Source organism: Mobula birostris, chromosome 14 (assembly GCF_030028105.1).
Source record: "Mobula birostris isolate sMobBir1 chromosome 14, sMobBir1.hap1, whole genome shotgun sequence".
NCBI classification, from domain to species: Eukaryota; Metazoa; Chordata; class Chondrichthyes; order Myliobatiformes; family Myliobatidae; genus Mobula; species Mobula birostris.
The window spans coordinates 22272616-22299386 of NC_092383.1; the positions used below are offsets into that span (position 1 = coordinate 22272616).

At 40.9% G+C, this 26771-nt stretch overlaps 1 protein-coding gene across 2 annotated transcripts in view; it reads right to left on the minus strand.

Moving 5' to 3' along the window:
• The window catches only part of atosa (atos homolog A), an 84355-nt gene extending 58236 nt beyond the window's left edge, over nt 1-26119 (minus strand). The window contains exon 1 of one of the 2 annotated variants that reach the window (XM_072278220.1): nt 25706-26119. In XM_072278220.1, coding sequence (XP_072134321.1) covers nt 25706-25721 — 16 coding nt within the window. In that variant the 5' untranslated portion in view covers nt 25722-26119. Of the gene's footprint in view, nt 1-5970; nt 6063-25705 lie in introns of those variants that run through there. The other variant, XM_072278221.1, reaches the window with a different exon arrangement.
• Nucleotides 26120-26771: the final 652 nt, after the last annotated feature.

The window sequence follows — 26771 nt, forward strand, 5'->3', positions numbered from 1 at the left end:
TATATTCTGTGTTTTTTCCATCTGATCTTTTTTTGGGGGGATTTGGGGGGGGGGGGGTGTCGATGTGCCTGTTCCATTTTTGCTCATTTTTGTGCGGAAGGAGGGAATGGGGGGGGGTTGATGTGCCTGTTCCATTTTTGCTCATTTTTGTGCCGAAGAAGGGATTGGGGGGCGGGGGGTTGATGTGCCTGATCCATTTTTGTGTGGGAGGGGTATTTGGTTAATGATCATGCTGCCTTTCTTTTCCATTTTTTTCTTAGTTTCATGGCTACCCAGAGAACTGAAGAATTTCAGAATTGTATACTTTAATAATAAATGAAGCTTTGACATCCAAACTTTGACAAATATCTATAAATGTGAGTATATTGACTGGCTGCATCACAGCTTGGAATGCAAACACCAATGCCCCTGAACGGAAAATCCTACAAAATGTAGTGGATATGGCTTAGTCCATCACATGTAAAGCTCTCCCCACCACTGAGCACTTCTACATGGAGTGCTGTCGCAGGAGATCAGCATCCATCAATAGGGAGCCCCACCACTCAGGACACGCTCTCTTCTCACTGCTGCATCAGGAAGGTGGCATAGGAGCCTTAAGACTCACACCACCTGGTCCAGGAACAGTTATTGCTCATCAACCATCAGGCTCTTGAACCAAAGGGGATAACTTCACTTGCCCCATCACTGAACTATCCCACAATTGATGGAATCACTTTCAAGGACTCTTCAACTCATGCACTCAATATGTATTATTGCTATTATTTTTCTTTCTTTCAGTACTTGCTCAGTTTGTCGTCTTTTGCACACTGCTGATCCACCCTGTTGGTGCGGTGTTTCATTAATTCTATTATGGGTACTGGATTTATTGAGAATTCCAGCAGGAAAATGAATTTCAGGATTGTATATGGTGACATATATGTATTTTGATAACAAATTTACTTTGAACTTTTGGTAGAAGCCAGTGACGATATAAAAGGTGGTGGGAGGTGAATTAATAGCATGCAAGATAAGAGAAAGTAATTTATAAACACTCCCAATTTTAGTATCATAGCAACTAACTAATAAATAGCAATGATATTTGCTGGTACACTGTTGAAAATTAAAGCTACTGTACATGCGTACATATGAAATCTAATTTTGTACTTCTGGTGATACCACAACAGTTTATCAGTTAGATAATTAAAAGAACTAAACAAGAACAATCCTGGGGAGCATTTACAGTTAATATATGATGCAATATGGTATTAAAAACAAGGGGAACTGGAGCTCACCAATTGGATGGAGACGAAAAACAAACTATATCTTAAGTGCTAAAGCAGCAAAGCGTGCTAAGAAAACAAAACTCTGAATTCTAGGACTGAAATCTCCAATCCTGAAGATGCAAGGTGGCGGATGGGGGGGTGATGTGAGTGAGTGGGTAGAGATCTGGGCACATGCCAAGGGAATTGAAAACAGAATAATACTGAGAAAACCTGAAACTGGAAAGTTAATCAAAGGTTACCTGGCACAGAGAGTTTAAACGGTAACTTTGTGTTGGTAATTTATGAATTGATGGTAACAGGGTGTTCAGTGGTCAGAAGAAATAACTGGTATTTAAAAATGGGGAAAAAACCGTTTACAGACAAAGCAAATAACTACAACAGAGGTTACTTTTGAAAAGAACAATCATTTTTCATGAAATATTTGTTTTAATCCAAGTAAAATTATTCAGCATACATGGTAACTGAGTTACATAATATGAACATTTTTCAAAAAAAAGCTAACCCAGTAATTTGAAGCAAAGATGTGAGAAAACCACCACCAAAGGTCACATTTAGAAATGTAATTACATACAAAGCCTCAGTCTTTCAATGTCCTCTTGGTGCAATGACATCAGGACAGTAAAAAAGGTCACATTATCAAGAGTTGCAGCCTAAGCTTGTTGCAAAAGCCTTTTTACAAAGAGTCCTAGTTTCTTCATAATAAAGAGATTTATTCCCTTGAGTTGCAATACGGGATATTGTTTCAACCTCACATAAAAAGGGTAACCGAAGTAGCTGCAATCAAATTCCATACAATAGTGGTTTTCAAATGTTTGTTTGACAAAAATCCCTGAAATTACCAACATAATCCTAAGAGACTCCCTGCAAATATTGATTTACTTCCAAGGATTCTATCCTCTCAAAAGTAATACTAATTATCCATAGGCAAACATTGATTTTCTTTTTAAAAATTCTACAGTTACAAAAATAAAATGCTAACATGGTAAACACAACTATAGCCCTTTGAGATTCCCTGCCAATCCTGTAGGATCTCCTTGCAAAGCTCTCAATATGAGGGGCCTCATTTTGAAAACTAGTGTGTGTGTCAGGACATTTAGAAGATTACAATCTGCAGATGCGTCAATCTAAAGCTGAAAAATCTAACATGATTTTGACATCAGTAATAGACAATTAAGCAAGATTTGAGAAGGTGTTGGAAGTTATGATAAATCATATTTAGAAACTACCTCAATCTGCCTTTTGGATTTTCCTTTACATAACTCATTACCTTTTCATTTTCTCCAGAGAATTTTAATAAATATACTTGATAAATACTTCTCAAAAAGAAGGTGAAAACTACAATCCACAAGCTACATATAGTCTAGCCCCCATCCCCAAATACCAACCAATATTCTCAAATGTTTATTGCTTTCTTTTAGTCTTTAGGCTTCGGGGTTCTGCTGATTTGGAAAAGTCCCACTCTCTTTACTGTCTGTCACTGGTAAATCTTACAACAGAATACCAAGATCTATTAGTATTAACAATGTGAAGTGCAAAAACTAATGTAAACATCATTCCAAACATTACACATGGCTTGGAGGTTCCACAGCAAGCACTAATAAATATTTGATACTTTTGTTCCACAGCTTGGTATTTCAACATATGTCATATGGCAGTAGAAGTAGTACTGATCATGGCACTTTGTGTATTTTCAATGAAATGTCCAACTTACGTTTCCACAGAAAAACTCTTCAATTTTTGCCATTATTTTTAGTAACTACAAAAAATGAGGTGAACAGAGGGGATGTGGAGATGAGATGGTGTACACAATACTTATGAAAGTTGGACTATTAACTGAACAGAATCACAATATTCAGATCATGAAAAACGTTGCGATTCATGGCACTAAATTTTCCTGCAAGACTTTGAAAGGCTTCAATAGATATGCAAATAATAAGCTGCTCATTGTAACAGTGAGCATCAGAAATATAGTATATAGACTAGAGCCATCAAATAAGTTACAGGTGACAAAACACCAGCAACCAGTTTTACTGCATTGCTGTAACTATAACGTAAATATTGGGGATGGTTTCATCACTGTTTTTCCAAAGTGATTCTTATCCAAATCATTAAATTTGCATAATTAGCTATTATTCAATCCCTACTTTTGCAGTCTAGTCCACGAATATAAAACGCACAGATGTAAAGCATTATGTTTAAACGCTTCCTCGTCTACATTATAAACAATATACAGCCAGAACTGGTAAACAGATGATCCATCTCAACTACCGTGTGAAATCAAAATCATCATACAAGCTGTGTTTCAACAAATTTGACACACTCTATACAAGAAACAGCTCAGAAATCTAAATATAGCAAATACTATGGAATTGACAACACCCTAGCCACCATACTGAAGACCCACAGTACTATATTCCATTATTGACATCTTAAGTATGACAGTATTTGCTGTTCACAAAAAGCAGGATAAATCCAACATGGCTGATTATCACACAGTCTTCTCAATCATTGTTGACAGCATGATCAAGCAGCACGTACTAATCAATGACCAGCTTGGGTTTCATCAGGTCAATTCTACTCCAATCCTTGCTCCAAAAATGGAATTCCAGAAAGGAGACTGAGTGTCTGATAAAGCTTAAGTCTATGGAAATAGAGGAAGAAATCTTCAAAGAAAGTCAGTGGTAGTTGTTGGAGACAATTATTCCAGCCCAGAACATTACAGCAAGAGTTTCTCAGGGTGGTCTTCTACGGTCAATCATCTTCAGCTGCTTCAAAAAATAATTTTCCTTCCATACTAAGCGCAGCAATAGGAAAATTTATGAGGTATGCACAGTTTCAATTTCTTCTGCAACCCTTCAACAAGTAAAGCAGTTCATATAGCAAGACCTAGCACTTTGGTGCAACTGGTGTAGCCATTGACCCACAATGCTGCAGACCAGAGTTTAATCCTGATGTCAGATACACTCTGTGCAGAGTTGACACGTTCTCCCCATTACCATGTAGATTTCCTTCAACATCCCAAAAACGTGTGGATTAACTGGACGTTGTAAATTGCCCCAAGCGTATAATAGGTGAGAGATAGAATCTGGGGGAGTTGATGTGAATGTGTGGGATCAGCAGAAAAGGGTGGTCGAAGGTCAGCGCAGATTCATTTTATTTTGAAATATAAAGACAGCTTTTATTTAGTCATGACCCAAAATTAAGCAACAGCAATTGCAGTAACTTTTCAGATAGTCCACTGGTTAGCTCTTGCCTTGCTGATGTAGCACCAAATGTCAAATCACTTCAGAAATATACATGGGACATGCCCAGATTACAAAATCACAATTTGCATACATCCCAGACATGAATGAGTGTTTGGGACATCAGTGGGATGGATTTTCTCTCTGTTGTAGAGGCTACAGGTATCTTCTGCTGTGCGGGAACTCAGGTTGTGAGTTGGCCTGCGTTTTTATTTAAATTTACTACTGGGCAGCTGCATTTCCAATTTGTGAGCTGTCTGGATTATGAACTGCTCTCAGGAACAAAATCCTGTCATAACCTGGGGAAGAGCTCTAAAGTGATCTGAAAAGCATTGGGAAATCTTAAGTGTGTTGCACAGATGATTTTCTCAAGTTTGGGCACACGGAAGGAAAGAAAAAATTTAGACTGAAGACGCAGACAAGAAATTTTTGGATTGAATCATGACAGTGAAAGACCAGAAAAAGTAGACGTGTGCAAGTGGGAGGATCTGAGGTGAAATGTTGAATGTGAGGTAGTACTGGTTGTATCGAAAAGGAGCCATAGAGAAGTTTAATAGTACTAAAGGTGGAAACAATCCCTGACAAAATAACATGTTTTGCAGATAGGGAAGTGAGTATGAAGATTGCAGACCATATGAGGGAGTAAAACCACACTGTTTCACTGTCAACAACAAGGAACTAAAAAGTATGACCTTAGTGTTGCTGTACCAAATGTCATTGTAGCTTCTGTAACATGAAAGTTAGTTTAACCTGGCATGATTAACAAAGACAATTATGTACCAGTCGCCAGAATAAATCTCTTATGCCAGAAAGTCAGTTACAAAGTTGATTGTAAATTCGAAATCTGGATAAAATTTGCAGACTCAAAGAACACCAGAAAAAAAACCTTCAACACAATATAATGGAAAGTATCAATAAATTCTTTAATGGTGTATAACTCATTAATTTTCTAGTTAATTGCTGAAATAAAACAGGTACTGAAATTTGTCTGTTGCCTTTACATAGCTTTGTTTCAAAGGCAAGATAGGTTGAGAATGCACTAAATTCACAACTTCAAACAGAAGCCGTGTGAATCCAAAGAGATGTCTGGAAGGTGACTTTTTAGGGGTTTTACTCTTATTTTCATAAACTGTAAACTATGTCCAACCTAAGGCAGACAAACATTAACAAAAGATTTTTTTGAGGTAATTCAAATATAAAATACTTCTGAAGCCAGAAATTAAAGAATCTGCTACGTGCAAATGAAACATAACCTAAATCTTTGCTATCCATTGAGCAACTGATATTAATGTGAATCATAATTAATAAATATGCTGAATTCAATCGCATAGAAGAATAAAGTTAGGGAAACTCAACATTTCTGTGTACACTGTTGTGATCCACCCCTTTAAACATGTTACATATGGGGAAATGTAAGAGAAAGCAATGAAAATCTTACATATAAAAGCACTCTTCACAGTACACACCTTTTCTATGCAGCCATAATTTTCCTTTTTGAACAAAGAATGTTTGACTTCTTGAGTAAAGGAAGTTGCCTCTGGCTAATGCTGGGCTGCACTGTCAGTATCTGAGTGCACCAGATGTCTGCAATGGTCAAAACAACATGTTCTGCTGTGGTGCATATTAGCTCCAGCCTATCACTCTGCAATGCACTGCTTCTACAATGAGGCAGACTTCGACTGGCATAGCAACAGCCAAGCGACCTGATTGGCTGACAGCAATACGAAACACACAGTGTCAAACTCTGCTATAGTTTCCTGTCTGTTCAGCAGCAGCCAGTACTTCCCTGCTCACAGCTGCAATCAGACAAATTAAAGTTAAGAGTACAACAGTACCTTATTACATTGGCAACGATAGGGCTGAGTCACATATATTTTCAAACATGAAAATTCATATTCCCAATATAGAAATAATCAACAGAAAAGTTTAATGGGTATGTCACCAGACAAAACTTATTAAATATAATAATTTTAAACAAAGAAAAAGCTTTCTTCTGCCACTTTGCTTGCACTGTTAATCAGCCACCTTCAGAAGCAAAGTGAATGTTTCTTTAAACCAGTCACCAAAGCTAATCAATTATCAACTGATGGAGTGGCACAGTGCTCGACTCAAAAGAAATAACTGACAATTCATTTCCTTTCTTGCAGACATGTATGAATCTCTTTTAATATCAATTAAGATGCTTATGTCTCAATAGAATAACCCATCCTCCAATTTCACATACAGGTTCAATTAAAGAAACTAATGAACTTGACAAAACACCTTTAGAAATAAAATGAACCACAAACATTTAGGACCCAAAATGTCTGTGCGATATATTTGTTTGCCATTTTCACAAGAGGCAAAGAAACTATTACTGCTGCAATCTAATCATGGTGCATGTGATGAATGTAAACAAGTCAGTAGAAAGGACCCTGAATTATTCTGAGTTTTACAATACTATGCTTTCAATCTGGAATTTCTGTTCAATGCCATTAGATACTACAGGGATTAAAAATCTTCTGTTGCTTGTAAACACAGTATCATGAATGTACCATTGGGTGTGCAAACTTATTAATTTTATAGATGAACCATACAGGCAAAAAAACTACTGGTTCAATCACAGGTCTGTGCCAATTTAGTTGGAGACTATTAAAGTAGTTGCCTCTGGGCTATGGAAGACAAAATCTACAACTCAGATTTCCCTTTCATAATTGGTGTATATGTATATAAATGCTTCTGAGACCTGGACCACAAACAGTAGATATCTCAAAGTTCAAAGTAAATTTATTATCAGTACTTTGCAAAAGTCTGAGGCACACACACACACACATATTTTATATATATTAGGGGTGGGTGGGTGTGTGTGTGTGTGTGTGTATTTACGCGCGCGCACTCTGCTGCTGCCACAAAAAAAAATTTCATGATATATGTGAGTGATGATAAACCTGATTCTGATATGGGTCTCTATTGTGAACTGAGAGTGGGAAGGGGGCAGGAAGAGGGGAATCATGGTTGGGAAATGGGGAACGGAGAGGGAGGGAACAGAGAGCACCAGAGGGACTTCCTGTAATGATCAATAAATAGATTGTTTGGAATCAAATTACCTTGCCTGGTTTTTCATGGCTAGGTGTGTCTGCACCTGTGCCACACCCCCCCTGCCCCTGGCACTTCTCTGCCACCTGTCCCACATCCCTCCCGTGGTGCTCTACCCTCACCATTCCCAAAATTCTTTGCTCCCGCCAGGTTTACAAACTCGGTCTCCCTAAGCCTTTTACACAGTACTGCATATGTCACCATATACAATCCTAAAATTTGTTTTCTTACAGGCATACATATTCAATCCAAGAAATACAATAGAATAATTGAAAGACCGCACCCAACAGGACAAACAACTAAAATGCAAAAGACAACAAACTGTGAATATACAAAAGAATGAATAAATAAATAAACAATAAATAGCTAGAACATGAGATGAAGAATCCTTGAAAGTCAGTCCATAGGTTGTGGAAACAGTTCAGTAATGGGGTGAGTGAAGTTATCTCCTCTGGTTCAAGAGCCTGAAGGTTCAGTGGTACTAACTGTTCCTGAACCTGGTGGTATGATACCTGAGGTTCCTGTGCCCTCTTCCTGATGGCAGCAGTGAGAAGAGAGCATGGCCTGGGTAGAGGGGGTCCTTGATAATGAATGCTGCCTTACTATGCTCCATGTAGATATGCTCAGTGGTGGGGAGGGTTTTACCCGTGAAGGACCAGGCTGTATCCACTAATTTTTGTAGGATTTTGTATGCAAACAACTTTCAGTGTCCTCTCCCAGACCAACACAGCTCTATTGTGCAGGTCCTGCTATTGAATATATCCAACAGACCTCTGAAATAGACATGATTCCAAGCTGTCGCGTAAAGACTACCTCGCAGTGAAAGGGAAAGGTGAAAGAATTTGCTCAAAACCTGAAGAAAAATGGAGCATTCTCTCTGAATCTTGTGATTTCAAAAAACATGCTTGTTCAAAGTGGAGAAGAAACATTTGAAGTAATGTTAGAAACCTCAGGTTAATGCATTAGGAACACACACGGGGCCACCATAAACAGCAGAAGACAGGCACAACTTTGCAAACTATTATCAGTAACCCTGCCCCATATGTAAGCAAGTCTGCAGTCCCATGTTGACTTCCAGTTGCCTCAGAAACTCTCAAATGGGAGTAAACACAAATGGTTTTTGATTATGAGCAATTGCCTGAGAAGAAATGGTGAGTTGGGATTAAATGAAGGCAATGACTTCAAGAAAAATTACTCCATTGTCTTACCTTTATTAGTAATTGTTTTAAGAAAGCTACTTAACTCATTGACATCATTCAAACTCTTTCAGAAGATCACTTACTGCTTTGCACAAAATGCAAGTTCTCCATAGTTTCAGAACACACCTCAGTGTTATTGCTATTTGTCCCTGATACTTTTAAGCAAAATCATTTGAACTACATATACAGATTAATTCACAAAGCAGAAAACATGGAAACAACTAACAAGTTAGCAAACAGAAAAATAATGCAAAAATTGATTTCCCAATTGTGAAATTTTCTATTTAACAAAACAAAAGATGTCAGGTTAAAACAAAAATTATTAAATCAAATGGTTTTATTAAGAATTTTTCCAATTGAATAGCATGTTTTAAAATCTTTCAGATCAATTAAATAAATTTTAAACCAAAATTGCCTTCTGGAAGAATAGTGCAATTGTGATAGGTACAAGTAAACCGATGAATCCAATTCGATCAACTTAATTTTCAGATGAAAGATCTCGAAGTACCATCCTGACAAAGAAAGTTTTAAGTCATCAGAGATACCACTACAACAGCTGCATAACTGAAGACAGAAAAAAGATGTAGAAATTGTAAGTCATTTTGACTATCAAACAATTAAAACATTAATAAAAAGTTTTCAGAGGACATATTTACTTGATGCAGTTATTTTGTTAAACATAAAATTCAATTAAAATTAAATACAATATTTTACATCATGGAATTGCATTTTTTAAGGCCACAAAGTATAGGAGCAGAATTAGGCCACTAGGTTTATAGAGCCTGCTCCACCATTCCATCATAATTGATTTTTAACTCATAATTCTTAACCTGCTTTCCAATCAAATATTATCCAAATCTTAATGGACAAAGTTATATTACAAGCTTCATGGTAACATTATAGGCATCCGTTAGTCTCGTGAGACCATGGATTGCGCCTTGGAAGGTTTCCAGGGCGCAGGCCTGGGCAAGGTTGCATGGAAGACCGGCAGTTGCCCATGCTGCAAGTCTCCCCTGTCCACGCCACTGATGTTGTCCAAGGGAAGGGCACTAGGGCCGATACAGCTTGGCATCGGTGTCGTTGCAGAGCAATGTGTGGTTAAGTGCCTTGCTCAAGGACACAACACGCTGCCACAGCTGAGGCTTGAACTAGCGACCTTCAGATCACTAGACCGACACCTTAACCACTTGGCCACGCGCCAACACATGGTAACATTAGGATTGCCCTATTATTGCAAGTAGTGGGGTAAGTGAGGAGCACCCACTATGAAATTCCAATAGAGTTCCAACCTGAAATGTACTTTGGTATGTCTTTAAATATGATTCTAAAACAAAATTGAATTGAGTTGACTTTATTTCTACATCCTTCACACACATGAGAAGTAAAAATCTTTACAATATGTCTCCATCTAAATGTGCAATCATAGTAATTTATAATAATTCATAATAAATAGAACAGTCAACGTAACATCAAAACACACTCAAATCAGCATGAGTTAATCAGTCTGAAAGCCTGGTGGAAGAAGCTGTCCTGGAGCATATTGGTCCTGGCTTTCATGTTGCGGTACCGTTTCCCGGATGGTAGCAGCTGGAATAGATTGTGGTTGGGGTGACTCAGGTCCCCAATGATCCTTCAGACCCTGTTTGCACACCTGTCTTTGTAAATGTCCTGAACCATGGGAAGTTCACAACTACAGATGCGCTGGGCTGTCCGCACCACTCTCCGCAGAATCCTGCATTAAGGGAGGTACAGTTTCCATACCAGGCAGTGATACAGCCAGTCAGGATGCTCTCAATTGTGCCCCTGTAGGAAGTTCTTAGGATTTGGGGGCCCATACCAAACTTCCTCAACCGTCTGAGGTGAAAGAGGTGCTGTGCCTTTTTCGCCACACAGCTGGTATGTACAGACCATGTGAGGTTCTCAGTGATGTGGATGCCGAGGAACTTAAAGTTGTTTACCCTCAACCCCAGATCCATTGATGTCAATAGGGGTTAGCCCGTCTCCATTCTTCCTGAAATCCACAACCAGCTCCTTTGTTTTTGCGACATTGAGGGAGGGGTTGTTTTCTTGACACCACTGTGTCAGAGAAACGACTTATTCCCTGTAGGCCATCTCGCTATTGTTTGAGTTTAGGCCAATCGATGTAGTGTCATCAGCAAACTGAATTAGCAGATTACAGTTGTGGGTGGCGACACAGTCAAGGGTATACAAGGAGTAAAGGAGGGAACTTAGTACACAGCCCTGAGGGGCTCCTGAGTTGAGAGTCAGAGGGGTGGAGTTGAGGGAGCTCACTCTTACCACATGCTGGCGAACTGACAAGAAGTCCAGGATCCATTTGCACAAGGCAGGTTCTAGGCCGAGGTCTCTGAGTTTTCTGATGAGCCTGGATGAAACTATATGGTGTTGAATGCTGAACTGTAGTCCAAGAACAGCATTCTCATATAAGCATCCTTCTTCTTCAGATGTGTAAGCACGGTATGTAGAGCAGTGGCTACTGAATTAGTGAATTATCGATGTTGGCTTAGTACTTCCAATACAGATATTTACTCATTCTAATATAAAAGGCAAAAGAATAGGTTCTTTCAAATATCTCAGCTTTTAGCTGGTGCTCTTCATCAACCTTGTTTGATTATGGCTGTGTTTCATACAAGCAAGATCCCAAATTCAGCAACAGGATGAATGACCAGCAAATTCACCCTGATTCTTGTGGTTCAAGAACCCATAACTGCCAGGATACTATTACAAAAAAATCATCACTCTCAGTCAGCTATGTTGGACAGGAAAGTTGCTCACAAGCTTAGTATCAAACTCTTAAATCGGACATTTTACTCCAATCTGTGCGGTGGGATGAGATTGACAAACAAAAAGAATAAAAAGATGGATGCACTCTTAGCCCTCTTCAAGAAATTGGGGGTAGGGTACTGACATGGATAGAAAATTGGTTGGCAGACAGGAAACAAAGAGTAGGGATTAATGGGTCCTTTTCAGAATGGCAGGCAGTGAATAGTGGGGTACCGCAAGGCTCGGTGCTGGGACCACAGCTATTTACAATATACATTAATGATTTAGATGAAGAGATTAAAAGTAACATTAGCAAATTTGCAGATGACACAAAGCTGGGTGGCAGTGTGAAATGTGAGGAGGATGTTATGAGAATGCAGGGTGACTTGGACAGATTGGGTGAGTGGGCAGATGCATGGCAGATGCAATTTAATGTGAATAAATGTGAGGTTATCCACTTTGGTGGCAAGAATAGGAAGGCAGATTACTATCTGAATGGTGTCAAGTTAGGAAAAGAGGAAGTACAACGAGATCTAGGTGTCCTTGTTCATCAGTCACTGAAAGTAAGCATGCGGGTACAACAGGCAGTGAAGAAAGCTAATGGCATGTTGGCCTTCATAACAAGGGGAGTTGAGTATAGGAGCAAAGAGGTTCTTCTACAGTTGTACAGGGCCCTGGTGAGAGCACACCTGGAGTATTGTGTACAGTTTTGGTCTCCAAATTTGAGGAAGGACATTCTTGCTATTGAGGGAGTGCAGCGGAGGTTCATGAGGTTAATTCCCGGGATGGCAGGACTGTCATATGTTGAAAGATTGGAGCGACTGGGGTTGTATACACTGGAATTTAGAAGGATGAAAGGGGATCTGATTGAAACATATAAGATTATTAAGGGATTGGACAAGCTAGAGGCAGGAAACATGTTCCCGATGTTGGGGGAGTCCAGAACCAGAGGCCACAGTTTAAGAATAAGGGGTAGACCATTTAGAACGGAGTTTCACACAGAGGGTTGTGGTTCTGTGGAATGCTCTGCCTCAGAAGGCAGTAGAGGCCAATTCTTTGGATTCTTTCAAGTAAGAGTTAGCTAGAGCTCTTAAAGATAGCGGAGTGAAGGGATATGGGAAAAGGGTACTGATTGTGGATGATCAGCCATGATCACAGTGAATGGTGGTGCTGGCTCGAAGGGCTGAATGGCTTACTCCTGCACCTACTGATTATTGAAATGTCACAATACCACTGACTCTTGGGAGCTATGAACCCCATTAGCACTCAAAATGGAGAAGCAACAGAGCCCTGCTGCAGTTGGAAGGAATGCATGATTTCACTAATTACTTGTTCACCCTCTCAGGCACCTCATTCTGCAGAAGAGTCGACACTTTCCACACTGCCCTCATTAGCTACTTCAGAGCCAACTAAACCAAAGTGGAGGAGGAAGACAGAAAGGAAAATGAATTAAATTTGGGCATAGAAGTGAAGGCAGGACAGGACATATGAGGGATGAGGAGTGCCTAAAACAGGGGAAGGATAAAGCAAGAGAATGGAGAGAAAACAGAGAGTGAATGGAGAAATCAGGGTGAAAGGAGGGAGAATATAGGAAGAGGAGGAACAGGCATGCCAAGAAAGAGATTGCAGTTTGAGGGAATGTACTGTACATAACTCATGACCTCAGTAGGAAGTCCCTCTCCATTATATTCAATGCTTTATTGAATAAAAGTAGACCTCTACTGCATTTCATCAATGTCATTAGACCTTTAATGTCTCAAGAAATATCAGTCTTGATTACAGGTGTATGTCCTTAAATAGGGCTTGAACCCACTGGGTTAAACTAGTTTTGGATAAATTCTGGAAAGTATTCAATGGTATTGACAACTTCATATGTTTTTGGTAGTAGGAGTGAATTAGAAATTTTTCTCTAGAATTTGTAGTCTTTACCTCATATCACATTATTCAAAACGTCTTCAGAACTCTAGTGATTAAAAATTGCATGCATTGTGGTCTTCTCCATCCTGACCACAGCTGACAAATTAAGTTGAAGCAGGAAACTAAACATGCAAGGAAACACTGATTGTCATTCCTCTTCACGCATTGTGGCTCATTTGGTGGCAACCTTGCCGTTTCTTTAGCATTTTGTCTGTTTTTTTACAAGGCTGACTTGTTAGCTCAATGCTCAACCCAGCATGGATGGAAAGTGTGCAAGGAGCTGGCTAGATTCGAACCCGGGACCACTTGCCTCAAAGTCTACCACTACACCACTGGCTGGAGGCAACATTGATACTTCTCCATTTAGTTACTGAATGACTACTTTTATATTTGCTTAATTCAGGTACAGATCTGCCATATATGGTGAAAACAAATGAAGCACAAAATTAGGTTAATATATTACTGAATTAAACTTAATTTAATTGGAACTAGTTGATGGGAAAAATCCATTCACAAGGAATAATTGATCCTGAACCTTTTGATTCGTGTTTCACTTAAAACATTATAGGAACTGATGGGAAGAAAAGCTATCGGTTGAAATCTGTTGCAACTACTTATTTTACGTTCTAGACAAGGCTTCAGATTCCTATTTGCAAACACACCAGTGCATATCCCTCAATCCTTTAACAAAACTGCTATACTTGTAAACAAATCACCCAAACAGAAAAATGTTGCTATCCTCCTGACCTTCACAGCACAATAATCTTGACAGCTGCCCAAACAGCAGGAAATGACGTTAAGATGACAGATACACAAAGTTGTTGCTAGGTGGTGAAAGCCATATCCTATTACATTGGGTTAATGCAAGTCTGAAGTCAGCTAGGATGATTAATACTCCGTTAAGTACAAACACCAGATAACTAATCATCATCCACTGTCTCTTCCTTTTGAGGCAATTCTGTCTGGTATTGAGGGGCCACTGCACAGGATTGGAAAAAGCTGCAGAAAGTTGTAAAAGTTGTAAACTCAGCCAGCTTCATCATGGGCACTTACAAAAAAAAGGCAATGCCTCAAAAAAGGCGGCATCCATCATTAAAGACCTCCATCACCCAGGATATCCCCTCTTCTCATTGCTACTATCAAGGAGAAAGTGCAGGAGCCTGAAGACATACACTCAATGTCTCTGGAACAGCTTCTTGCCCTCAACCATCAAATTTCTGAATGGACAATGAATCCATGAACACTATTTCACTATTTTTCTCTCTTTTTGCAGTTTTAAAAAATATATACTTCTTATTGTAATGTATAGTTATTTTATCATTATGTATTGTTATGTATTGCCACCACAAAACAACAAATTTTATGACATTTTGCCAGTGATATTAAACCTGAATCTGACACTTTTTTAAAATTCAAAATAATATTTGTTGTTGGTCCCTAAGTATACTGGGTACATGACCAACAGTAATTATTGCTACAAAGAGTTCCCATGACCATACTTCTCTTGGCCAGAGGCACAGTCTGTTACAGTGCCCCACCTTTCAATTTTTTTTCCAAAACAAGTGCAGGATTCCTGTAAAATAACATCCAGATCCTTATAAACAAGTATCAGGCAAAAACTGCAGATTAAACCTCAAATCTGTATACATGTAAAAGAGTTTAAGGATTTTTTTTAAACATTTGCTTTTGATAAGGTTATATTCCAGAGTAACAGGTGCTGAAAGTACCTTCAGTTAGACACATGCTGAAATCAGCTGAAATGAGATTTAAACACAGATGGCTGATTGTTACTTTTTTCCAAGAAATGTACCTCTTTTTTAAGGAAAATAATTAAAGATTGGTCATTAACTGAGCTGATTCTATATTATGTTACTCAACAAACCAATTTTTTCAAACTGAATCTCAGAACCTCCTGCTTAACTTAAAATGCCAAAAAAATAAAACATTTCTGTCTAAACTGCCCAACTCTGCTCTGTCTGCTTGCCACCACCCTTCCTGCTTTTAAAAAAATAAAAACACTGTTCACCCCTTCAGTTCCTCACTTGGTCTCGATTTTTACTCGCACCCAGTTCTGTGTACATGGTCTCACTCTGCTGTTTGGAAGACACTTGATTGCTTATACCTGCTCTACAAGTACGTGGGTGACCTTGAACCTCACATTGTGCACTTTCCCACATTCATACCTTGATACCAATCTCTTGTTGATTATCTACAGTGACTTTGCCTCCACATCTATCTAGAATAAATATTAAAGATTCATTCTTCTCTGGTGAAGAGATTTCTTCTCATGTTGTGCCTCCCGTACCTAATAAAGTGACTAATGGTCTTCTGCTGCTGTAGCCCATCCACTTCAAGATTCAATGTGTTGTGAGTTCAGAAATGCTCTTCTGCAAACCACTGTTGCAACATGTGGTTATCTGAGTTACTGTCACCTGTCAAATACTTCTTGGCTTGAACCAGTCTGGCCATTCTCCTCTGATCTCTCTCATTAACAAGGCATTTTGTTTCTTGCCCCGTTTTCTGTAAACACTAGACACTGTTGTGCATGAAAATCTCAGGAGATCAGCAGTTTCTGAGATACTCAAACAATACCACAAACAATCATTCCACATTCAAAGTCACTTCAATCACATTTCTTCCCCATTCTGATGTTTGGCTTAAACAACAAATGGACTTCTTGATCATATCTACATGCTTTTGTGCCTTTGAGTTGCTGCAACATGATTGCCTGAGTAGATAGTCATATTAACGAACAGATGCACAGAATGCATAATAAGGTGGCCACTGAGTGAATATGGCAACCACATGATTGGCTGATTAATGAACAGTCTATAGGTGTACACCCAGTGACCACTGGGCTTATATTACTTATAAACAATATATTTATTCTTTAGATTTTAACCTAATAAAGAGATCATACATGTGAAGACAGCTATAGGATTGCTCTCCATTCCATAATGTTAACACTATAATGCTCTTATTATGAAAGCACTGGGTGAAATACAACTCATTATCACTACATTTTGTTGCTAATTTTTTTTTTTGAAAAGAGAGAAGTTCTATCACTGCAGGGATTATTTTGCTACTGGGCAGGTTTACACAGGACAAGTTGGCTCTCTAACCTAGAATTATCCAGTCAAGTGGCAGCTGCTCTTTATTCTCCTCACGCAGAAGCAACAAGAGGCTTCTGTGCACATTTAATCTACATATTCCAGCCACAGATGCATTGAATTTCCTGTCTCATTACTTCAACTGCAGCAATATTAAGGAGCTCTTTGGAATCTGCACGTAAACAACTTATCAAAGTTGCAGTGAAGATTGAACCATCATCTACCTGCTCTGGGTGTTTGCAAATGGAGAAGTGTACATGTTGCACACAGGACAACTTAGGGTGTGCTGTAACTCTTAATGAATCTGGGCACGTGAATCATGAATCAGAAATCCATGTCACTGTTGAATGGAACTACAAGGTTATCACCAATTGGGCTAAGTCTGTAGTTGGACATGTGCCGGTGATATTAAACCTGATTCTGATTATTCAACTAGACCAAACTTGTGCTCTACCCATATGTGGAAAAGTCGCCATCTTCTGCATGGATCCAAGGTCAGTCTATAACGGGTGTGAGGTGGCATCAGGGGACAGAGCAGGAAGAACAAATCCATGATTTTCAGCAACTGGCTTAAATGGTGCACTGTCTCCCTCAGAACCATCTGACCACCTGAAGGTGATTGAGATCTAACTTGGAAGAGCTGAGTCATGTAACAAAAATTGACATAAGCAGATAGGCATGGTTAAATGAAAAAACTGAGACTGTGAGAGTGGTGCTCTCTCTAGATGACAGACAAGAGCCTGGCCATCAGATGCAATATGGTCTCCATAGTGCTGTACTTGGCATAGATGTTGCCTATAGCCCATTCCTCTCCTCAGACAACTGGCCATCTTCTGCTTCATCAGGGGATCCAAAGTCCAATAATGTCCAATAAGGTGAGATGCACAAAAAGGAGGGGAGAGCATAACCACACTTGCCCTCATCCTGATAGCCACCTTTGTGTGTGCACAAACCAAAGTCTCTACAACATCAAGTGTCACTACATGCTAAGGTTCTACCAGACCCTAGTGATGCAAAGGATGGGCCTGATCTTGTTGCTTGCAAATGGTCCACTTAGTTGGACAATGGCGCACTACCTGCCCTTAATGAAAAAATCCATCAGACAGTGGTCTGCACAGGACCTCTTCCAGGCACTTTGGAAGGAGGACACAATGAATGGTTTTCTACACAGACTGCTGAAACCATTTTGCAGAATGCTTTTTGCCAGAACTCACCAACAAGCATCAGGATTTTCCTTGGCTCGATCCTCTTCGTCAGATCCTTACTGTACAGTCAGAGTCTCACTCCCAATGCATTCTGCCATCAGGACAGTAGTGATAAGGATGAGACAATGCAGACTATGGATTTACAAAGAAGGTTTGGAAAAGGATGCAAGGGTCTTTATCAACATTCATCCCAAGCAACTGTAAAACAGAGTACTCTCATCAACAGACTGTTCCCAGGACCTCACAATGAGACAAACATCAAGTGCTGCTGGAAGACCATTAAATGAGTGTAAGCCAACACTTGTTGGTCTTCTAGTTTCATATCTGTAAGGAGATGCTGAAAAAGTACCAGTGCACCTAACACATGAAGAATGACATTCTAAGGTCCTGCTGCCACTATACCCTGAGGGACGTATTTAAAATAGTCTTAAACACTTGAATTTTGTATCACGGATGGAATAATGCCTTGTTCATAGACTGCATTGACATGACAAATGCATAGTCTCAATAATATGAATGTATACACTCAATGACAGTATGATTATAAAGAAAGCCATGCACTCTTTATATTTATTGTATATATTTTTATGAATATACTGTAGTTTATTTTTGAAATGAAAAAAATCTAGCTTCCAGCTCATCTCTTTATTACAATATTTTTATGACAGGCACTGAAGTTAGAGACAAACTGAAAAGCAAATACCAATTATTTACAGAAGTTTTGATTAAAAATAATTTCAAACTTACTCAATAATATTAAGATCAGTCAACTTTCAAGAAAATAATCAACAAAAACTCCTTTACAAACTCTCCAATCATGGACAGGAATGGCTAATTTAATGACATAGTAAATCTTCAATGAGATCTTCAAATGATACTATTGGTTTGCCTATCTCCAAGGACATAAAGACTCAAATTTTTATTAGGAATAATTCTTGGGCTGTCAGTATACAATTCGTTATGACAGTAATTTTAAGCACAGTTCAATACAAAAATCACAAAGCTGTTTGTCGCAGCTTTCTGTTCCTCTACAATTCACAATATCAATGCCAAAGTGTACAAGGTATTTGCTCACTACGTAATAAATGTTCCAGAGAAAGTTAGACTTGTACATCTGTGCATGAGAATTTACTAATTAATATATTTTATGTCTTAATTATTGTCAAATAAAAGTTACTTATGCATTTCCTCCCATCCTATCTTCCTTGTAATCTTCCTGACACCCTACATTCCCTATACACCCAAACCCTTCCCTCTTAGCTGATGCCAACAACTCTCCTTCCCTCCCCCCCGCCCCGATCCCAGCTCTAATCCCTGCAGTGACTTTACCATTCCCTCTGACCTTCCTCTGAGGTGGAATACTGTCCTCAGAAAGGGCCTTACCTTTGTCCCTCTTTGCCCACACCTCAACGAGTTCCAAGTCCACCATGATGGAAACTATTCTTCCATCACCTCCAATTCCAAGTCTACTTCTCTGGCAAGGATTCCCCACCCTGCACAGATGACACCTTTTCCTGTCTCCAACCCTCCTCCTCTTCTTGGATACCCTGCTCTAGTTTTCTGCCTGCTCTGTATCTTTTCATCTCTAATTGATAATGAGACATCAACAGCCACAACTTCAGCACTCCTTTCTCTTCGAAATTTACTCCATCCTCAATGCACTGCCCTCTACTCTCTCTGCACCAATCCCAACTTCACCATCATACCCACAGACAAAGGGGTTGCTGCTTTAGTCTGGTAGACTGACCTGTACCTTGCTGAGGCCAGGCAGGAACTCTCAAGACACCTCCTCTTACTTACCCCTTGAAAAAGAACCCTATTCAGATCCATCAGGCCACTGTTTCCTGCACCCTCACCAACCTCATCAACCCTAGAGATCACCTATTCATTGTCACCAACCTCACAGTTCCCTTGCCCTGCACTGCTCATCTCTACCTCTCACTGAAGATCCACAAACGACACTGCCCGGATTAGTCCACTGAATCTGCTTGCTCCTGCCCTACTGAACTCAGTCAGCATACTTTGACTCCATTTTATCCCCCTTGGTTTACTCCCCTCCCACCTACATCCACAAAATTTCACATGCTCTCTATCTCAACAACTTTCAATTTCCTAATCCTGATCACCTCATTTTCACTAGGGACGTACAGTCCTTATATACTTCTATCCCCCATCGAGAAGGCCTTAAAGCTCTCCGCTTCTTTCTTGACAACAGGCCCAACCAGTTCCCTTCCACAACCACCCTGCTCCGTCTAGTGGAAATGCACCTCACCCTCAACAATTTCTCTTTCGATTCCTCCAACTTTCTCCAAACTCAAGATGTAGCCATGGGCATCTACATGGGCCCCAGCTATGCCTGCCTTTTCATTGGTTATGTGCAGTCCATGTGCCACCCATCCCTGGTAATGCTCCCCACCTCTTTCCACGCTACATCACCAAGTGCATTGGTGCTGCTTTACACACCCATGCTGAGCTTGTCGATTTCATCAACTTTGCCTTCAACTTCCGCACTGCACTTAAATTCACTTGGTCCCTTTCTAACACCCCTCTCCCCTTTCTTGATCTCTCTGTATCCATTTCTGGGGACAAACTGCCTACCAAATCTTTTATAAACCTACCGATTCCCATGGCTATCTTGACTCTTCCTGGCTCTTCCTACCCTGTCTCCTGTAAAAATGCTATTCCCTTTTCTTAGTTCCTTTGTCTCCACCGCATCTTTCCAGGATGAGGCTTTCCTTTCCAAGATATCAGAGATGTTTTCCTTCTTCAAAGAATGGGGTTTCCCTTTCTCTACCAGTGATGCTGCCCTCACCTGCATCTCTTCCATTCTCCAGACATCTGCACTCACCCCATCTTCCTGCCATAATAGGAATTGGGTTCCTCCTGTCGTCACATAGCACCCCATGAGCTTCCACATCCAACACATCATTCTCTGCCATCTTCAACAGGACCCTACCATCAAACTAATCGTTACCTCACCCCCAATTCTCCACTTTCCACAGGGACCACACCCTCCACGATTCCCTTGACTATTCATCCCTCCCCATTTATACCTGCATGTGACAGTGGTGCTACACCTGCCCGTTCACCTCCTCGCTCACCTCCATTCAGGCCCCCAAACAGTCCTTCCAGGTGAGGTAACACTGCACCTGTGAATCTGTTGGGGTTGTCAATCGTATACAGTGCTCCTGATGTTGTTCTGTACCTTTGCTCCATCCACAAAAAGCAGGGTTTCCCAGTGGTCAACCATTTCAATTCCAGTCTCCATTCCCATTCTGATATATCAGTCCATGGTCTCCTCTTCTTCCATGATAAGGTCATTCTCAGGTTCGAGGAGCAACACCTTATATTCTGCCTAAGTCACCTCAAGCCTGATGGCACGAACATTGATTTCTCCTTCTTCTGTTAATTCTTTTCTCCTTCCCCCATCCCTCTTCCTCATTTCCCCACCCTGGGTCCCTCCTTACCTCTTCTCACCTGCTATTCTGACTTCTAGAGTCACAGCTCATTTTGTATAAACATCACTTCCAGTACACAAGCTGATTTTTATATCATTGCCTACATGGGTAATTTTTACTTGATTTGAAGCACATAGTGGAAAAACATTCATTTCCATCCTCTTTTTATTTGCCCATGAAACAACAATATCTGCAAGTCTTAAGTTTTTGTTGATATTGGTAAATATTCAGTAGATATATTTTGAACAAAGTATTATGTTTATTGCTTATCATTACTAAGATATTGTTGTGGCACGAGTTTATTCTTGTTCACACAGCATAGTTATGAAGTGTTGCAGGTATGCATTACTTTGGTTAACACCAATTGTGAGAATAATTGGTAGTATTAGTATATTGAGGTGTGCAACAATTCTGTGTTTGGTAAGATCTCATTAAAAACTCAGAAGAAAGCTCTCATCTTGGGTGATTTTTGAGAAGATGTTTAACTCAGTGCATAGCTTTGTACATACGCACTGCAAGGGCAGTAGACTGAAAAGATAATGCATCTTCAAAGGCATTGCCCACGGAATGGAGACGCATCTGAATGCCATAGATGATAATATCGGCTTCCAACCCGAGCAACATCGATCATAAAGACCTGGAAGTCAGGTCAGAATGTGGCTCATGAATCACGGTTATATGATGCTCAAATGAAGCACAATCAGCATAGCTGCAGCACAAAACTGTGTCAGAGGTGAAGTGATAAGAACGAGAGTGGCTTATGCTAAGCTCACAGTTGAGATGCAAATAGAAGAAGCTTATTTAGATGTGGAGGGAGCACATGTAGAGGCGATCTCCAATCAGATTCCTTCTTCTCCAGCCCTATACCTTTTCTACCCATCTCCTCCAGCTTCTTACTTCATTCCCTACCCACCTGGCTTCACCTATCATCTTTTTCCAGAATTAATGAGATGTCCTGCTTCAAAGAAAGGGGCTTTCCTTCCTCTACTTCAATGCTGCTCTCACCCGCGTCTCTTCCATTTCACGCACTTCAGCCCTCACCCCATCATTCCGCACATAATTCTCCATAACTTCTGCAATCTCCAATGGGATCCCACCACCAAGCACATCTTTCTCTCCCCCCACTTTCAACAGAGATTGCTCCCTACGTGACTCCCTTGTCCATTCATTCCCCCCCCCCCCACTGATCTCCCTCCTGTACTTACCCTTGCAGGCGGAACAAGTGCCAAACCTGTCCCTACACCTCCTCCCTCACTACCACTCAGGGCCCCAAACAGTCCTTCCAGGTGAAGCGACACTTCACCCATGAGTCTGATGGGGTCATCTATTATATCCGGTGCTCCCGGTGTGGCCTCCTGTATATCGGTGAGACCCAACATAGATGAGGAGACCGCTTCTCTGAGCACCTATGCTCCTTCCGCCAGAAAAAGTGAGACCTCCCAGTGGCCAGCACTTCAATTCTACTTCCCATTCTCATTCCAACATGTCAGTCCACGGCCCCCCTTACTACTGTGATGATGCCACACTCAGGTTGAAGGAGAAACACCTTATATTTCATCTGGGTAACCTCCAACCTGATGGCATGAACATCGATTTCTCAAACTTCCGGTAATTTCCCCCCTTCACCATTCCTATTTTCATCTCTCACCTCATCTGTTTACCTGCCCATTTCTCCCTCTGGTGCTCCTCCCCCTTCCCTTTCTTCCATGGTCCCCTACTCTCTCCTATCAGATACCCCGTTATTAAGCCCTTTATCTTTTTCATCAATTGACTTCCCAGCTCTTTACTTCACTCTTCCCCTCTCCCAGTTTCACCTATCGCTACTACCTTGTACTACTTCTTTCCCTCCCAACTTCTTGCTCTGACTCCTCAACTTTTTCTTCCAATCCTGAAACACTTAATGCTTATTCTCTTCCATAGATGCTACCTGGTCTGCTGAGTTCCTCCAACATTTTGTGTGCGCTGCTTGGATTTCCAGCATCTGCAGATTCTCTTATCTTTTAACTTGCACTCCTTCCCCTCTCCCACCTACTGATTCTGGGATCTTCCCCCTTCATTAGCAGTCCTGGTGAAGGGTCAGTTGAATAAACATCAAATGTTTATTCATTTCCGCAGATGCTGCCCGATCTGCTAAGTTTTTTTTTGTGTTTGTTCCATCATATTTTAATTGTTATTGTTATTGGTGAAAATTCCTTTGTTGCTGGATAGATTTAACATCCATACCCTAATCTATACTCCCTTATTTAGAGAAGTTCAGTGGTGATTCCTCGACCTCATTGGTAGCAGCCACAATTGTCTGCCTTCTCACACAGTTCCCCAGATCTCCTGTGGGGGGCGCAGTGCTGAAGTCTATTAGGCAGCTGCAAGCAAAATGTTCATTCACCAGTGACTCTCAAATCCCAGCCAGTTACATGTTGCAGGATCGCAAATAATCAAAACTTTGCTGACCTTATCCTAACCCAGACTGACCTAATGACAGTAACCTCCTGATATAGGTCCTGGACTATCATCTCAAACATCTGACAGCTGTCTCGTAACACAAATAGTTAGACCCAAAAGTCAGCTGTTGATTATTTCAAATGCATGGGGGAAAAAAAACCACAGGTGGCAAAAAATACTTGACGAGAATGAGTGTTAAAGGGCAAGAAATGCATGTGTGTCATAGGGGACAGTGTGGAGGGAGCAAGGCTCTCCTCCATCTTTCAAATAGAATTGTTAAGGCACAGAAGGCAGCAATTTGGTCCATCAAACTTGCTTCACTTGTAAGAGGACGCAACTTGGCTCTTTCCCCGCAGCCCTGCAATTTTTTCTTACAGATCTTTATATAATCCTTTTCCAATAAAAATATGAGTTGTAAATTCCAACCATACTCAACAATCAGATGAAGGTTTCTGGTAAAGCTTGTTCCTATCTATTCTGATATTTATTTATTTATTGAGATACAGCACAGAATAGGCCTTTCTGGCCCTTCGAGGCATGCCACTCAGCAACCTCCAATTTAACCCTAGCCTAATCACGGAGCAATTTATAATGATCAATTAACCTATCAACTGTTATGCCTTTGGACTGCGTGAGGAAACTCACGTGGTCAGGGGGAGAATGTACAAACTCCTTACAAACAGCAGCAGGAATTGAACCCAGGATGCCTAACCACTATGCTGCCATGTATATCAAGATTCCTGCATAGCTCCATTTTATAGAGAACAATGTTTCAGATGGATGCGGTCCAGTAACATCAGCTGGTGGATCTTCACAATACAGATCTTGAAATCATGATGAGGAACACGCTGTCTATTTACAAGTAAACCTGGATAAATTTCCCTGCTGACAGTAGTCCTGCCAAATGCTGTAATGTTCTTTACCATATCTATATTAAGAAACAAACACACAAAATGCTGGGTGAACTTAGCAGGCCAGCAACTATGGAAGAGTAAACAGACATTTCAGGCTGGGACCCTTCACCAGGACTGTGCATTATCTTGATTTCCACCATCTGCAGATCTTCTCTTGTTTAAGAAAGAAACATCTTTTGTTCCATCCAGTTTCCCTAGATGTTTAGCTCATTGGATGTAAATACCACAGGAATAGTTTTTTTTATATATTTTACAACCCATTCTCTCAAAACCATCTCCAACCAAAATCAGAATCTCCTCCTTGACAATCATTGCGCAGAGTGCCATCCCTGCACCTGTGTTTGCTTTCAGTATTACATGAAGTTGAGGTCTGGGTGTTTAAAAAAAAACAAATTTTTTCATATAAAGCATGTCTTGAGAAGATACATTTTAATTACTTTCTTTGACGTGTCATTTTTTAAATCCTCCAGTTCCTTTGGAAATTCAGTGTCACTGAGTTGCTGTTAGGTTTGCCAGCAAGTGACACTACAGCAGAGATGTACTCGGCTGAAAATTAAATACAAAATTATACAAAATCCGTAGGGACTTCCAAACGAAGTAAATAGTTTACAAGGATCTACAAATCTTGTTGCCAAGAAAAAAAGCACGGAACACGATAAATGATATAAACTTTGCCATAGTAGTTAAAGGGAGCTTGTTACTACAGTCAGTGATGATGCAAGACGGGTGAAACGTATGGCTTACTCCATTTATAGCTCCAAGACCAATAGGAGAGTACTTTTTAAACTGGCTCGTTTTCGTTCAGTATCGGCGATCATCGCCGATGACAGTCCGCTAGACTGACTGACACGTCGCCAATATACATCACAGTTATTTTGAGTGACCGAACATTGAATAACTAAATGCACTGGAGCCAACCGATCAGTGAAGTTTGTTTCCCAATCCATCCAACTGCTTCCTAAACTTCTGAAAGCCAAAGTTGCAGAGTTCGAATACAGTACATAAAAACTCACCTCGCATTCCACATCCCTCGCCCCCCGGGGCAGATTATAATTAACTTTTGGACAGAAGCAGTATTAATAGATGCAGAAAATGCCCATTACCTCGGTCTGACTTCATGATCGGCTGTGGCAGTCGTCCAGCTTGCTCCGGAGTTGATGCAGCTGCCGTGCCCGTCTCTTCCCGCAGTCCAACTTCGAGCCTCGAGATGGGAGGGTAAGGGTGAGGGGGAGGGGGGCCGAGGTGTAAACTGACGAGCCCCCCCCAACTCCTCCCTCCCCCGGCGTCAGCCCCTGGCGGCCCCCGGCTCGCCTCACCGCCGAGATGTCATTGGGTCCCCCCCTCCCCTTCCACACCGAGGTGGAATCTTAAGAGCAGCCGAGGCTAATGCGGTGTCTGGGAGGGCAGTGTGACAGTGCAGGTGCCTCCAGTGGTGGGCCCCACCCTCCGCCTATCTGCCCAACTGTCCCGACCTCTTGTCACTCCACAGCCTCCATGTTGTCAAAACACAACACTCTCCTCCCCCCCACTTTGCCCAAAGCCCATCCCCCACCCGGCCCGCCGCCAGGTCACGTGTCCCAACAACAGCCCGCCCCCCTCCTCTTCTGACGTCGCCCCGCCTCACTTCCGCTCTCCTCGCCTGAGTCTGGGCACGTTGCCATGGAGACGGACTCGGCGCTGTCTGAGGAGGAGGAGGAGGAAGGCCTGTCGTCGCCTCGGTAATGGTCCTCCCTCAGCAACTTCGGGAAAGTTTATTACCTCCACCTCAAAGTGTTTTCGTTACAGCGCTGACTTGTCATGTAGAAAGAATAAAGACAGACTTACATTTTTTGTAGCATCGTTAGCATCCCTTTCAATTTCCCCAAAGCGCATTTCAGGCAACGAAGAAGAAATGTTGGAAGCACAGAAGTTCAGTTATAACAACAAATGAAGCAGAATTAGCTCAGTCGGCCCATCCATCCTGCTCTGCCATTCAAAAAGATGATGACTGATTCAATCTTGGTTTCAACATCCCTTTCCCAAGCTGTCCCCATATCCCGCGTCTCTCTCTCGTTCAAATGACTGTCACGCTCGTCTAGTTGTAGTCTCCCTGATACAGTATAGACATAATACACTGATTTTAGATCGAACTATTGCACCCAGCATTTCTATGAGAAATTCAATCATTCA